General features: G+C 55.6%; 3 protein-coding genes across 3 annotated transcripts; all 3 read left to right on the top strand.

Annotated features, from left to right (window-relative positions):
- Positions 1-5681: 5681 nt before the first annotated feature.
- B0T15DRAFT_388193 (CCAAT-binding transcription factor (CBF-B/NF-YA) subunit B-domain-containing protein) lies at positions 5682-6641 on the top strand (the record flags this gene model as incomplete). Its single annotated transcript, XM_062864433.1, has 1 exon — positions 5682-6641. One exon carries the CDS (start codon positions 5682-5684, stop codon positions 6639-6641), a length of 960 nt encoding a protein of 319 aa, XP_062726906.1.
- Positions 6642-8311: 1670 nt separating this feature from the next.
- On the top strand, positions 8312-8821 carry B0T15DRAFT_388345 (uncharacterized protein; the record flags this gene model as incomplete). The annotated part of the gene is made up of 2 exons (XM_062864442.1): positions 8312-8608; positions 8696-8821. 2 exons carry the CDS (start codon positions 8312-8314, stop codon positions 8819-8821), a joined length of 423 nt encoding a protein of 140 aa, XP_062726907.1.
- Positions 8822-13148: 4327 nt separating this feature from the next.
- On the top strand, positions 13149-14645 carry B0T15DRAFT_62590 (uncharacterized protein). The gene has a single exon (XM_062871137.1). It carries the CDS (start codon positions 13393-13395, stop codon positions 14344-14346), a length of 954 nt encoding a protein of 317 aa, XP_062726908.1. The 5' UTR covers positions 13149-13392; the 3' UTR covers positions 14347-14645.
- Positions 14646-15973: the final 1328 nt, after the last annotated feature.

A 15973-nucleotide genomic window follows, 5' to 3' on the forward strand; every position in this document is an offset into this window, starting at 1 on the left:
TGGGGTAGCATCCTGGACCTGACGCTCTGAGCATGGGCTGGCAGAACGACTCAATCCTTGGACCCTGGTCACGCTCAGTAAGATCTTGAAGGCGCGGAGAATGGTGATTACGGTCCTACGCTATTTGCTGGCTCCCTAGGTACCTATGTTTGTTAGGGATCTAATATGGAGGGATGAGGTATCACAGGATGAAAGAATCGTGACAATACACCATCATCTGTGGCGTCGCACATGCCATCTGGGTCCTTTGAGGGTAGATGCGTCGATGCACGCAACCGCCGGGTGAGAACACCCCAGCTGAAGCTCAAAGGACGGTTTCTACACTACTGTATAATAAGACGCATCACCGCCGTCAAGGTCACTAGAAGGTGTCCGCAATGATTCCAGTCCTACCTACCTTACTGTAACAGACCATCACCAACCTCGTGCTAGGGAGAAGATAGGATGCCAGAAGGTCTAGTACGCGCTTTCATTCGTCCATACCGTACCTACGTATCTTCATCTTAGAGTGGGCGAGTATGTGGTTGCCATGATAGAGCTCGAGATTGAAACATAGCCATGGCTCGTTGTATCCACGCATTCCGGGGTAAGTGTATACTCGCGTGAGAAATGCTATCGAAACCAACCATTGGCGCCAGGTGAGATCGTTTCAAAGTGAGGAGCCTATCGCTGCATCGCAACCTTGACGACGGTCGCGACAGTACGTGATACTGATGCTCATTGGCGCCAATGCCCTTGTCGTCCGGCGCGGTTCCGGGCTACCTTAGGCGACGGCGCTGCCCCGGCTGATCCCGCGCTTGCACCGGCCAGAGCAAGCGAGTCTCCAGTTTTGCGACTACCGAGATCATAACTCCGTACATATGCCTTACCTATGGTAGCTCTCGGCGGTTGCTGGATTCTTGTTCTCTGGTAATCACAGTACACAGCACGCGCTGGAGTGAGATTGCGCCCATGATCGGGTCAGCGTAGAGAGGGGCATTAACATCCGAATTATAGGCCCTTCAAGGATTATTGTCTTGTTACATCTGGCGCCGAGGGCACGCCTGGACAGATGAGGTCGAGATGACGTGGTTGGGGGGGGGGGGGGGGGGACGTTGCAAATGATTGGGGTTCCAATGCACGGCACTGGAAGAATTCGCGAACTACTTGGGTACCCGTACCAACCCTACGTACCACTTTGAATATTACCTGACCTACCTAGGCGCCTGGATGGTGCGGAGGCAAGGCTGAACAGATGCTGGGACGAGACTAGTGAAGCCCCGAGCGTCCGCTACTGTGAAATTAGGAAGGGCCGTCACCTCAATAATAAGCTGACGGCACGTTACTCAATTTAGTATACATTAGTCGAGACACGAAAAAATGTTCGAAGTTGGCACATCAGTTCGCCGACGGTGAGTCGCGCTCACGATCTCCGTCCCGGCCAAGCAGTGGAGTGTCTGCGGGGAAATGGGTCGCTCCCGTCGGCGGCGGGTCGGCAGAGATCTGACAACTCATCCTGCATTGGGATGACACATTGTGTCGTCACCTGGAAATCACCATGAGAGCCTTTTGCGTCCTTTCAAGTTAACAGTAGCACTTATAACAGTACCACAGTAGCACAGGTTCTTTCTGATCCCGCCCAGTGCCGCCTTATTACATGGGTAGACAGTACCAGGAGCGCAGGACTATCATCCGAGTCGAGCACGGCGTGTCTGGCCGGGATCATCAACCAACGCTTCGCCGGCTACTGTGGTATGTAAAAGTGTAAGCGGGTGACATGTATCGTATTTCTATTCCGTTGTGGCGATGGCCGAGACCCTGCTCGTGCTGGCAGGTATTCCCGAAGATTCGGACGGTGCCACTGTATCCGTAATCCGTACCCTTGTTACCTCGACTCAGAACCTGGGGGACCTAGACAAGAGGGAAGGGAAACCGCTTCGACGTGGTCTGTATGATAGTATAAACAGCACAGGATAATGTTTATCTCTTGAGACGCGGAGAATCACCGCGACGAATATCGACCACCCCGGCTGACCGCCATGGGCGACATGCAATGGCGATGAGGTTGAGGTGGGTCCACACCGACTTTTCGGGTTCGAGGCTTGGAGGCTGGACGTTGCTCTCAATTGGGCTTGATGCTGGCGGTTGTCAACCCGGCGCTTGCCATGCATCCGGGTTTTGGTCTCAGGTCCGACACCCGGCCAGCGGGCGGCCGCACCAGTTTGCTGAACGGTGAACCCGTACCACTTGGCTGGCGATATGTCACCTCAAAGACTGGGCTACTTCCGCTTTTGGGCGCCGTTGAGACTGAAGGCAACTAGACTTTTCCCTTGTTGGAACCAAACTCATGGGTCGATTCGCGACATCATCTCGGCGTGGATCGCTTCCATGATGCCGTCGTGCAGACAGACGAGTTCTGATCGACCTTGTATCTTCAGAGTCCGCACCGCCTAACGCTGGCCGGTGGTCACCAACTTCATAACGCACCACGACGGCTTGCTTGTTTCTGATTTCTAGCCGGGAAGCTTGAGAGTTGGGTGACGTCGTCGGGGCTAAGTTTAAGCCGAGATTGAACACCACACAACAGCCGCAGCGGCAGGTACCGGGGTCGATGCCGATCCTCGGTCAAGCCTATACACCCCATCCCTTGAGTATCGATGTTCGCCTGGGGTGACGGCGAACGTCAGTGAGTGATGCTATACTGTCGCAGACGCTCGTGTCTATATGCTGAGGGATCCTTCTCGTACACTGGGTCGGCAAGGAGACGCATCTTTGTTGCATCGCACCTGAGTTTGTCGCTGGGAAAGGGTCGCAGTTGGGGAGTTCCGAGGCGGGGAAACTTACCTAGGTACGTACTACTAGTAGTTTTCTTATTACCACCGTGCCACCTTTGGTATTCCGTTCCTTACGTCTGACCGCAGCCCCGCTGGTAGCTTCACGACGTGTCGCAAAACAGGCATGCTTGCCAACTTGAATGCCTACACTATTTGCAATGCTCATCAAGGGAGTCTTTGGGACCCAGAGATCCCATGTTAGAGCGGACATAATGTGGTAGTATGTAATATGTACGATGTACTGTCATGAAACGATTGTAAGTACTTCGTAGACCGCTTCTGATTCCGAGACTTGAGCGCATCCACGCAGGCACTTTCCTGCATTCACGCCCCCGCCCCCTCATCTTATTGGAACTGGGCCCACTTTCCAAGTTCAACCCCGCCAGCCACCTTTGAAAGCCTGTAAAAATCCTGTGCGACCCGTCCCACTCGTCGAGCTGAATCATCCAACCAAATCAACCAGTTAAAGAAGTCTGGCTGCACCCTCAAATCATCGTTCGGCTTTCCCTCGTCTTCTCTCCTTCCCTCGCACAAACCAATCAATCACCCAATCCCCCTCTCCACTGTCAAAGCTGCCAACGAGGGCTGTCGAACACCCCCAAATTCCTATCAAATCAACGGCCGCCTCCAATCGTATCGCAACAGCGACGGTTGCCCAGTCCAATTAGGGTTGCCGAAGCGCCCGCGACTGCATTCTCGCAGCCTCATTTGGCCTCGCTACCCTCTTAAGAGCGCTCCAATAGATAGGCGCTCGAGACGCGGCCCCGTAACAAGGGACACAGGTACGTTTCTGCTGTGTGTTTTGGACATGCTCCCTTTCAGCATCCCTGCGGTTCTTCGAACGCGGCCCGGACTGTCATGCAGAGCTGCCTTACGCTCGCCATCCTCGTGATGCGATGCGCGCCGCCAGCCCCCATCAGCCTCCGTCTGAGCCCGGCGCGCAGAATGGTCACGGGACACAGACCATTACCAGTCTTCTAAGCGACACCCACTCACAACTCGCGACAGGTATCGTTCGGATCGATCTTTGTTCAGCAGAACCAGCCTGGGTATCCACCTCGGCCCCTTGAACATCACCTTCTAGTGGCTTCATCTTCCAGCCAGTCAACTCTCGAGCGCATAAGGAGCCACAACCCCCAGAAAACAGGCAACAAATCAGCACCGTCCTCCGCTACGACGGGAAGACGGAGGCATCACCAGCCTGGAGACCTATCACAGTCCTCAGCCTCAGGATTCGACGCATCATTGGATCTGCCCTGATCCCGTGATAACTCCTACCTGCGGACAGCAATCAAGACCTTGATACTGTGCCATCTAACAAACAAAAGGTAATCCAAGCTTACCGCTTCCTGATATCTGTTGCAGCCGCCAGTGCTTGACGCGTGGTGCCCTTTATCACGTCGGCAACCCGGGAACACCCTGTGATCGAATCCAGCGAGGTACCGTTCTTGTCGCGTCTACCCGTCGACAAACACTGCTATCTTGTTGTCCAAAGGAATCCGTCTGGTGCTTATTACCTAGGTAGTCCTCACTATACTCGGCAATACTTGGAGTTAACTGGAATTGTTTCGACAAACAATCAGCTTTCTGGAAGGACTCTGTTTTATCCGACGCTGCTCAGTCTTTCTAGAGGTACGTGGACCTTCTACTTGTTTACCTTGTCTTTTGCCTTCCCCCGCCTTTCCCCCAGGCCTTATGTTATATGGCTCAGACCCCTCCTCCTTGGGTACCGCCAAATCCAAGTTCACCAGACCCAGCTGGTGCTGTCCACCGCGTCCGGACCTCTCTTGAGTCCAAACGCTACGAGTTGGACTTACCACCTCTCTCGGACTGCCATGCAGTCCAGCCGCAGTTTGAGAAAGGAGGTGCCTACAATGGTCGGATACGCTGCACCAGAGACTACTCCGTACTTTCTACTCACTGGTGGCTTGGGTTCATGTCCTCCGCCGCCTCTCAGTTTCATGGACTTTGAGATGGACAACCCAGCAACCCCATACACTTGAGCGTGGTTGCCTCTACCCCTCCTGTTCCCCCCATCTCTCTTTTTGGTGCTGGCTCCCGACCCGGCTTGGGGGTGATGAGCTGGTTGGCAAGGTGGGCCCGCCTCGTGCATATTCCGTCATGCATGCCAGCGCATCAAACTGGCCCTGACCCGAGGCGCCCAAACAAGGGACCCGTCATCCGGGGTTTCTTCGTTCAAGGGCTAGATGAGCCTTGTACTGACGCCTCTTATTGATAGGGTTCAGAACTTGGCCAAAAGCGCCTCGCTTGCCCACTGGCAACCGTTTCTCGGCAAATCCTCCTACGCACACGGTTGTCTGCTTCAGCTCCCGCAACTAGCTTTCGGTGCGACTTGAGATTTTGCAAGCTCATCGTCCACGACGAAGCCAAGTGCCATCGCACAGTCCCATCCGTCCTCACGTGGCTGTACTTGTCCACGCCATCTCCAAAGAGACCTGGGACTGAGCCACCCAAGTCTCGCCTGGCAACGACATCAGCCTGCAGAAGCTGCGGTGCGACCAATTACGCAGCTCCGCTATCTTGCTGGATCCTCACGAGTGCCAACGCATCACTCCAATAGATTGGGTGCACATCCAGCCCAACCCACAAGGTACAAGGTGACTTGGGACTGTCAGTGCGCCTTGAGCCCAAATAGACTCAGGACCTTGAATCTTTATCAGCAGTCTTGAAGGCTCCCTGGACCAACCTGAGTGGTCATCTCTCTGTCGCGTCTCCATAACCAGATCGTTATCAGATCCACCGGCAGCTCATTACATACAATTGTAGTTGGTTCCATATTGCTCATACATCGCCATACAGCAGCGCGACTGTCCGCGATCTTATCAGCTTCTCGGGAGCTCGACGAGGATGATGGAATACGCCCAATACCAGCAACAACCGCAAAACGCACACTCACAACCACACATTCAGACGGGTTACCCGAACTCTGCAGGCGGCAACAGCATCAACTCGGCCTCTTCTCAGCACCTATCGCAAACATCGCCCATCCTCCCTTCACAACAGCACCAGCCATCTCCGACGCAGACACACAACATGTACCAGACTCAGTACGCTGTTCCTCAGCAAAGCATGCATTATGGCATGCCGGGTATCCAGGCTGCAGCTATGGCTGCGACGGCGGCCGCTTCGGGTTCTTCCTATCCCTACATGGCGTCGGACCCTAGCCTGCAGCAGTCGCCTAGGATGTCGGGCGTCAACGCGAAGAAGGACGCTAGGGCAGGGCCGCGGTCGCCACAGCAGATGAATACGATGCCTCAGCAGCGGCGACTCAGCCAGGTCGCGAGCCCGGGGGTTGGAAATGCGCCCACGATGTTGAACCACGCGGGTGCGCGCTCGGCAGTCCCCCCTCCGATGACCGCGGCCCAGCAAATGCCACCGCCGCAGTCACCCGAGATAGCGTCTGGAGTCGTGGAGGAATCGCCCCTCTACGTCAACGCTAAGCAGTTTCACCGCATTCTCAAGCGGAGGGTTGCCCGGCAAAAACTCGAGGAGGCACTTCGGCTGACTAGTAAAGGCCGGAAGCCTTACCTCCATGAGTCGAGACATAACCACGCTATGCGACGGCCGCGCGGACCTGGAGGGCGCTTCTTGACGGCCGAAGAAGTTGCGCAGATGGAGAAGGACAAGTCGGGTGGTGCAAACCCAGGGGGCAAAACGGAAGGCTCCGAGCAGACAAGCACGAAGACGGCGACCGGAGCGACGAAACGGAAGTCAGATGGCAACAGTGCCGCCACAACTACATCAAAGAAGGCAAAGAGAACGGCGGCGTCGAGCCCCGAGGAGGAGGAGGACGATGAAGACGAATGATGAAGTGGCGAGTGCGCAAAACTCCTCCTTCCCGAGGATGACGACGAATGATGAGTGGCAGTTGAGCAGCCTCCTCCTCCTCCGCAGGATGATGGAAGAACGCCAACTTGAGCTCTATTCCCCCCGTTCTCGTATGTCTCGAGAACGCGTCATGAAGTTATGAAACGTCCCACCCACTATACTCTTATTTAAAACAGGGATGGTGTGCGGCCATGGATACTTTGGCGAGGAGTCTTGGGGTTGGCGAGACGTGCTGTTATTTTCATGTTTCTTCTCTCAAAGATTGGGCAACGCTTTTCTTCCGCTTCATGTGCATCAACACGGCGGGCCCTCACGCTTTTCTTCGTTGTGAGCGTGCTCTAGGTTTTGTTTCTGGTCGGCGACGCGGCTCATTTCGTATTGTCATCTCCCGATACCAAATACAACTTGGCCTCACAGCATATCAGCGAAACAGCGCATAGCATTTAGCGGTTCCGAATACGACACCGGTGGTTTCTGGGTTGGGCCTGGGGTGTGGTGGTAGGAGGGAAGGTTACGGCCGGCAATCTTTGGCGGTCTAGGAAGGGGAGATTGAGTACATCGAGGGCATCAAGGAGGAATGGTTTACGATGGATACCCCCAACAATGCCCCCGTTTGGTGGTTGCTTGTCTACTTTTCCCATTATTACGTTATTGTTCTCTTAGTTCTTCGTTCAGGCGGGGAGTTCCTTCAATGCCATCTTTTTAGACAGATGAGCATGGTCTGCTATATTTACTACCGACTGCAGAATGGAGCCCGCGGTGGGATGGAACGGCTGAAAATCGGAGATGGAGGGAAAGAAGGGAAAAGAGGTCAGCCTTGCAAGATATAAAAAAGTAAACGACCAGTTTTAGAGAGGTTGCACAGAGTAGCAGCTGCCCAATTTCGTCTGGTGTCGATTACTTCACGAGTTCTTCCCCTCATGACTGTCTCTACTTTCACGCCCCTGGTCTGTATGGACCTGGGGTCGCCACGGATTTGGGATTATTAAGAAGCGGCGAATCCGTCGCACAGATATAGTAGTACTATCTAGCACGAATTGAAAATACGGCAGGTAGGTCCTTGACCTAGACTACTTGTGCGGGCCGCAAGATGACTTGCCGGCGGTTGCTTAGCCGATTCGACGACACCAGTGCGATCTAGGGACGGAACGGTGCGCGCTCGGAAGATTTTGCTGCCATTTCAATTCGGAGTCGTCCAATCTTTTTAGTTCCTTGACGTCCTCGGCTTCCACGGATACGGACTCGATCACATCACTGGAGGTTCACCCAAGGTCCGGCCTAACCCGATTCAGACAGGAAATCCTGCCTGATATCTTAGGCATCATCATTACGCTACACATTGGCCACCAAGCTGACTCGGAGTGGGTCCTTTCTCACAACAGGAAGAGCTTCACACTTTCATTCCGTCCTCTGCCTTGATGCCCGTTTATTATTAGTGACGGCTGCGCGAAGTCAAGATGCTGTTTTTCAGGTAGGTGGATCACTCTTTTCCGTTCCTCTACACCTTGTACCTGCCTTTTACGCTGCTTTGGCTCACTTACGATTTACTGCCTTTTGTCTTCGCTCCCTTCAGAACCAGGGGGTGTGTGCGCTGGTCCGGTGAACCGTGAGGGGCCGTTGCGTGGTGTGGCATTGAAGGTATATGGATGATGTATGGGAATGGGTTGAGAATATCACACAAGTCGTGTCTTCCTAGTGCCAGCGGAGATGGCCATACTCCCTCAGTCGGGCAGCGAGATCCCCTTCCCTCACCCTGTCTGGTCCTCGGATCCCAAAAAAAGCTAACTCGTAAGCATAGCTTCTTCAAGACCCTCATCGACCATGAGGTCACGGTCGAGCTCAAGAACGACATCCAGATTCGCGGCGTGCTCAAGAGCGTCGACCAGTACCTCAACATCAAGCTGGACAACATCCAGGTCCTAGAGGAGCTCAAGTACCCGCACTTGGTGAGTCCTTGTGTGCGCTTAGAGGGCCATCGTTCTTCTCCTATCAACTGGATGATTGCTGATCTGTTGTGTGATCCATCACTCCAGAGCGCCGTCAAGAACGTCTTCATCCGCGGCTCCGTGGTGAGATACGTGCATTTGCCTGCGAGCGCCGTGGACGTTCCGCTTCTGGAGGATGCTACGAGGAGAGGTGAGTTGCTACTACGAATCTGAATAGGTTGCTGAGGTGGCCGTTCCGTCAACTCTCTGGGAAGCCGGAATATCACTGGGAGATAGCAGAAGCTGACAAGCGAGCAGAAGCTGCCAATCAGGCTGGCAAGGGCAAATGAGAACAGTGAGTGGGAGATAGGCCGTGTTTTGACCGGACGGTACGGAGCTGGGTAGGCGGTAGGAGGTGGCATGAGGAAAGAAACCCGCTCCGACGGACAATGCTTCCCGGTCCGGTTAGGACTAGGAGTCAGCACGTCTTGCTCGGGCTCCATGGCGCCCGACATCGCGAGAGAGAGAGAGACTGGCTCGTCCGCGTTAGGGCCAAGTGGGAAAGGAACTTGATATTCAGAACATCAATCCAACTCCAACCTCGGCTGGTGGGAGGGGAAAGGGACAATGAGGTAGTGGAATCCTCCCCATGTCATGGTTACGAGGCCATTCAGACGCTTGCCCGACTTACGGCTGCGACAAAACAGACCTGGCACTACCTCAAGCGTATCACTGCGTTAGCCCGGTTGATTGGAGATGCCGTGTGATCGTTATCTGACCTCCGCCAAGTCCTTCGCGCCCCCCTCACAGCCCCAAGTCCGCCCGGCCCCGAGTTTCCGCCGTCCATCAGGGGAATATTCACGGCTTGGTTCTTATTGTATCGCGATCTACTGCACTTCACTTACAGCAATCATATCCCATGCGAGCTTTCCCGGCCGAATAGCTTTTGCCTTAGCTTCGTTAGGATACTACCGAGGATGGGGGGAGGGATAGTCTTGCTGGGAATCCGGGGGCGAATGCGGCTCAGACATGCCGGAACCGAGTGGCGATGGGATGAGGGGATCGGTGAGGACAAACGGTAGCACGCCGACACTTGTCCGCGGAGAGCAACAACAAGCCAAGCCAACTGCATACAGCGAGGGTGACGCAGCAGCAGTATGTGTCCAACTCTGGCTGAGAGCGACACCGCTTTAGGCGCAAACCTTTGGCTGATCATGGCGTCCCTTGCGACAGTTGCAGGGTCCTGTTTGCCCAACAGGTTATGTGTGCGTTGCCTGACGACTTGACCAACCATCCAACCACCACGAAGGGCAAATCACTGGTTACCGAGCGGTATGTGCATTTCCTGCATCATAAGGCTGCATGGCGCATCCTGCTGGATTGAGAGGATCCGGAACTTGCAGGCTCGTTAGTAGGTAACACTGTGCTCCCGAGCACATCGCCACACCCGCAATGACGGTAGGATGGCATCGAGTCATAGCATAGCAGAGAGACGGCTGATTCAAGTATGCCCTGGCAGAAGGAAAGCATAGTACTGATGACCAGCCCGTCCCGGAGGCATGAGGGCAGACGCCTCCGGTCTGGCTCTGTCTTCTCCGCAGATACTCTAAGGGCACTCAAATGCGTTTATTGGCAAAAGACAGTTGGCTGGAACCGCTCTCTGGGCGGACCTGCTGCAGCTAGAGTAGCTCGTTCGCTCGGTTTCGAGGCTCAGACGCCTCGGCGGTAAACGAAGCAAAGACGAGCGCTCTCTGCTTTCTTGCCAGACGCGTCTCACAGGGGCAGATTGTGTGTCATCCCCAAGGACTGCGTGGAAAGCCTGAATTGTCAAGCAGGCCGGGAGCGAGAGGTTCGTCTGTGGAGCACTCGGGTTTCCGCGATGTGATGCACCGTATCGGCTGGGATATTGTCACTTACGAGGCTGCTGTTGGGCGCCAACACACTCTGCTGCCGCCGCAGGGCTGACCGGTGGCGGAAAGGGCATGGAAAAGCGGGTGGGAACATGGTCCCACGTCGGTTGTGCAACAATCTCCGGAGGATGTGAAGCAGTCCAATGGCTGGTCATAAACAGAACAACTACACTACTAGTATGCACTCGGACATGCAGCGCATGTCTTGACGGGATGTGGAGGCTGCGCTGGTAGCAAGGATCGCCCACGCGGCTATCCACGTTGCTTGGTGCACAGAGATCGATCCGTATATCATGCTTTCAGGTTTTTGACAGCGGCTAGTTACCTCACAACCCGCCAGCGGCCAATTATTGCAAGATCTTCGATGCCGTCTTTGATCATAAGCACCCTCTAGGAACCTTCAAGTTCCTCGAGGGAACGGGCTAGCCACGCCACGGCCGGTCCATTGGGATTGGGTCAGGGGGACGCTGAAGATACATACAAAGGATCGGTCTATTGAGATGCACGATCCATCGCCGGCAATGGCAGACGGTCCTCGTGCAAGTTGACGCGGAAGCGCCCCGCTGACTCGCCAATGCGTCAAACCCGCGACATGGCTGCCGAGCTGGCCAGCGCTCTCGACCTGGACGTACAGAAGAGCGTTACCGGAGGAACAGGCGCGCGCTCTGTCTGTCTTATATTCCCAGGACCACGGTGGTACGGAGGCAGGTAGATGGGGAGCCAATGGCTGACCGATGGGGTCGCGGGATGGAGCGTCCCGAACGTGGAAGACGACCGTCTGGGGCCGCACAGCCAACAGAAGCACCGACGACTAGACCGTTCCTTGCAAGCGCGTCAACAGCCGCGCGCGGTGTTGGTTGGACGCCGTACCATTCGAGGTCGGAGGATTAAGCGCGGCCGCAAGTGTTAGGATTCGCCGACGGACAGCCAGTAGCTTCTGGACCCGGGAGGATGGAAATGACGAAGCCGCTAAGCTCGTGCTAACCAGAGATGCAGCTGCGTGGCGCGCGCTCCGCTGAAGCATCCGAGATGGCGGCTCCGGGAAACAGGTGCAAGAGCTTACCCGCCCATCGTCCGTCATTAAGTTCGCAGAGGCGGTTAGACTCTGCCCACCGAAAGGTTGTGCTTATATGTGTTGGGCTCCCGCCGCGGCGGTAGTGTCTTCTCAGCTTCTTGTCCCTCGACCGTCAGCTCCGGAAGCCGTCCACTCCTCTTTCACCTGAAATGCTCGCGCATACAATTCGGTCTTCGTCCAGCTAGAAAACCTCCTTGGATATTCACAGGCCGGTCCCGTGAAAACTATTCCTGGAAACTTTTTGTTCTCGCCTGAGCCGCCTTAACCCCCCGGCGCTTCTCATCTCATCCCACCGTAGCCTGGCATCGCTTCTTCAGGACATATCCACAGCCCACTCACGCAGATTGCTGCTGCGAGTTTCTGTCCTTGACGACTAAAAGACTCGACGTCGAGGAATCGTCGGTCGTTGTGATCAGGTGTCGTCGAGGTAAGCGGCAAGTTCTGACCAATCAAGCGGCGACGTGCTAATAATACGATCTTTAGCGCCCATCCTTGCCCGAGTTTCCAGGGCGCGTCACCAATCAGGCGCGAGATCCCGCTCTAGGCGGTTGCGGCAGTCAAAGTTACCGACGCCATCATCACGATCCGCCCGTCGCGGCGGCCGTGGCTTCTCGTGGCATGAAGCAGGCGCCGTCCGTACCTTAGTGCTGGGCCCGTCGTCTATTGCTGCCTTCTGATCTGCGAATCGGGCTGGACGCTCTGCTCCCGGCAGGGACGGAGTCAAGAGTACACTTGACAAACCCCGGACTCGGCCCGTTGCCAGTGTCTGCCCCGGCGGCTCTCCATATTACCGACCGTGGTAACGTCGACGCCTGGACGCTGGGCCCTGTTAAGCGCTCAGATTCACTAGCGGTGAGTGCATGCTCTCTATTGCTTCATTTTCCTTCTCCGTCCCCTGTCGACAACTTGTTGCACTTCGTTCCTCCCGAAAAAGCCCCTTCCCCGAACGAGCGGCGGGGATCAACTGGCTGAAGACCACACACAAATCGCTTGAGCAAGAACGCGGCTGGCCAGCTGCAATTTGCATCCGGTCACATCTTTTACACTCTTCACTGCCGCCCGCACTACCCCTGTCAAGTTGTCGCTTCGCTTCTCGGGTGCCCGCCCCACACCCTACACCCCCGGCGCCTCCCCTGATTTGCTGCTACTTTGGCCCCTCTCACTCAACTGGAAGTGACATGGAAGTGTGTGCTGTCGCCCATCCGTGCCTGCAACAAGGATTACTTCGTCCGAGGAAGTCGTCTTTGCGACCTCTGTTCGGACCTTTGTCATATTTAAGACAACACAAATACCTTGTGCACAGTTTCTTCGCTCCAAGTGCTGCTGGCTAACGCTCTCTCGTGTTCAGTTCAGTTGCTTCTCAGTCCAACTGTCATTGGTCTTGGTCTTTACCCCCACATTCGTCTCATCGCGGGCCGATTTTGGACAAGTCAAAACAGCCCTGGCTAGCTGTCGTTGAGTTCTCAAGCCACACGACAAATCCCGGTCCGCCCACTTCTAGTGTAGGTACCTGGGATTCAGGGAGACAGGGATCCCGAGCTAGGGGAGTGCGTCCTAGTCCTCCGAGCCAGCCCACGCGGGGAATCACTGCTTGATCCTTCGGATTGGAGCCTGGACCCTCGTCCGTGAGTCGACCTGTCCCCGTTCATATAGTCATTGGCTATCCGCCCTGCTGCTTCTTCCACCTCCCTTCCCACTTAACTGCCGGGCTCGCTCCCCAACCACCTCTCAACGGTGAGCCGACTGTCAGTTCGACATACAAGACCTGGACGTAATACGTCAACCGCATATCGCCTACTCGCCAACACACACGGCCAAACATGTCGACCAAACCTACGTTGAGGGTGTCGACGCCCCTCACCGCAAACTTCCCTCACATACCACCATCTGGTACGGAGCTACGTTCGGCCGTCTCGCTCCCCTCTGCTGTCTCTTCTAATACTCCTTTGTCTGCTATCTCACGGACATCGGCCTTCCGGGATCCCATTCCTTCCTCTGGCCTACCTTCGGCCGGACTGCCTTCAGCAGGGCCGTTCAGCGCCACCATCAAGCTTGAGCATGACTTGCAGAAGACCCCCATAACCCCGCCCGTGGCCTACCTGGACTTCCTCAAGGGCATGTCACTCGTCTCGCCGAGCATCGCTTCCCCCCCGCAAACAGGGAAGTCGGCCCTCAACCGAACAAGTACGGCCAGCAGCACACGCAGCAGCGGCAGCACTACGAGCAACACCTCAACGGAGTCGGGAGATTCCGAGAAGGACAAGGGCGAGCAGGTCGAGAGCGCTCCGTCAACAGCACGGTCCGAGCTAAGTTCCGAGTCCCAAGAGGAGGACAGGGAAAGGACAAAGAGCCCGAAACCGACGCCGATCGACACGAAGCGGCAGCATACGCCTACCGGCACGAAGTGCCCAATGTCCGCTCCGGCTGTCGGGCCCACAGTGTTTCCTAGCATGAAGCTGCCCGCGTCACCCGCCCTGTCCACTGCAGGTCTCTACTCGCCAAGGTCGCCGCTCAGCGCCGCGTCGGTAAAGTCGCCCTTCGACTGGGAGGCGGCCCTCAAGTCGAGGAGGTTCGCCGAGGCGTCCGGCACGAAACGCCCGGCAGCGCCCTCCGAGGCGCCCGGGGCTCCAGGGCACCCCAAGAGGGAGTCAAGGTCGAGCATACGACATATCCGCGAGGTCGTCACGAGGACGGTCACTTATACCCCGCGGATGGCGCCCGCGCCCAAGGGCAAGAGGCGAAAGATTGACCCGGAGACGGCAGTCAAGTCATGAACTTGCGTTTGATGGAAGGATGGGCGGGGTTCTTGGTTTGGCTTGGGATATGGGAGCCGCGTACATAATAGCTAACTACCACGGTGCTGGATGCCGCCTAAGCCGCTACCGACCACAACAATAACACCAACAAGAACCACGCACACACACTCGCACTGGCCGAGCAGATCGGCTCTGAAACATTTCTTTTGTTTAAACATCACCATGACCACACGGGAACCGCAAAAGGAGACAGGCCGGAAAGAGAGGAGTTGATGGCTCAAAGTTTCATGATTTTGCCAGGCGAAGGCACTTCGGAGCCCACACGGCGTTGCAGGACGGCGTCACTTGTCACATACCTACTATCGTGATGACATTGTAAGGAAAGAAAGGAAGGTCTGGGTCTAGGTCTGGGCGGGAAGTTTTACTGGTTCTCGATACCACAGCAAGCAGGGAGAGTGGGGAGGCGTACACAGCGAAGCCTGAGAGTTAGATGGTTGGATACGGGGTTTTGGGGTTCTGAGTCCTGAGAGGATAACTGGGGAAACTACCTACATAATGCCTCCTTAGCTGCTATCCGCGTACAGTATATCAGGATAGGTGGTGTAGCCTGAATGGATGGGATATGGAACCGCAGAACATTCCGCCAAGGACGACTATGCTGTGGCCGAATCTTTTGTTTCGCCTGATTTTGTGATCTTTTGTTTGTTTACTTGCTCCGCTGGCCATCCATGTTTTGACAGCTTTGCCGCGGTCGCTTCACATGCGACCAGCTCCGTCTTCCTGCTGTGTTTGTTTGTGTATTGGCCGCAGCATATGCGGGCCATGTTTACATGCATCCATGTATGTTCCACCAGTAAGTATGCATTATTAGTCCACTCATACTCGTAAAAGCGCGTAAAAATTTCCTGGATGTGGCTCACGAGGAGCAGAGGATATACAAACTAGGAAAGAGAAAACTCTGTATGTGAGGCTGATCCGATCATCTTGCTGCTGCATGAAGGAGGATGGCATATTGTGCAGTGCCAATTCGCCACGACCCCCATACGACGGTACCCTTGACCAGGCGCGCCAAAGCCAGCTTCCAAGCACCTTCTTAGCTACCTGGTACCTGAGATGGGAAGGCCTTCTCATCTTCTGAACTTAGGTAGCTTTCCACTGCCCTTCAAGCTGACACTTGCACATTTTTCTCCCCCACTGTTTTCAGCCAGCTGAGAATAACAGCAGCACTCTGCTTCGGGGAACAAAGTGCCTCGAAGGTAGCGAAGAAGCAGGCAACCCGGCGGAACACCAGCTCAACCCGCCCATTCCAAATCTATCCTAGTGCCATCCCGCCCGCATGGTCAAGCTCAAGCTCGGTCCCACACACCCCACCGAAACTGTTCTGAATGGTGGGGTGCCGAGCTGCTAAGCGCCCGCACTTTGGAAAGTGGGACATTCCCTCCACTGGCGCGTCTCGAAATGTCGTGTCGTCACTTGCAGTGCAGCGACGCCAGAAACACTCCCGACGGGATGATTGGTCGAGGGCTTGCCGGCAGAGAGGGAAAGTGAAGGGGCAGAGGGGTTAAGCGCCCGGCGAAGCCGCCCGACTGCGGTACCTAACGTCCTGTACGGCAGCACGGGACCTAATTTGCCCAGTCAATGAGGC

The sequence above is a fragment of the Chaetomium strumarium genome, assembly GCF_033439665.1.
Source record: "Chaetomium strumarium strain CBS 333.67 chromosome Unknown B0T15scaffold_1, whole genome shotgun sequence".
NCBI lineage: Eukaryota > Fungi > Ascomycota > Sordariomycetes > Sordariales > Chaetomiaceae > Chaetomium > Chaetomium strumarium.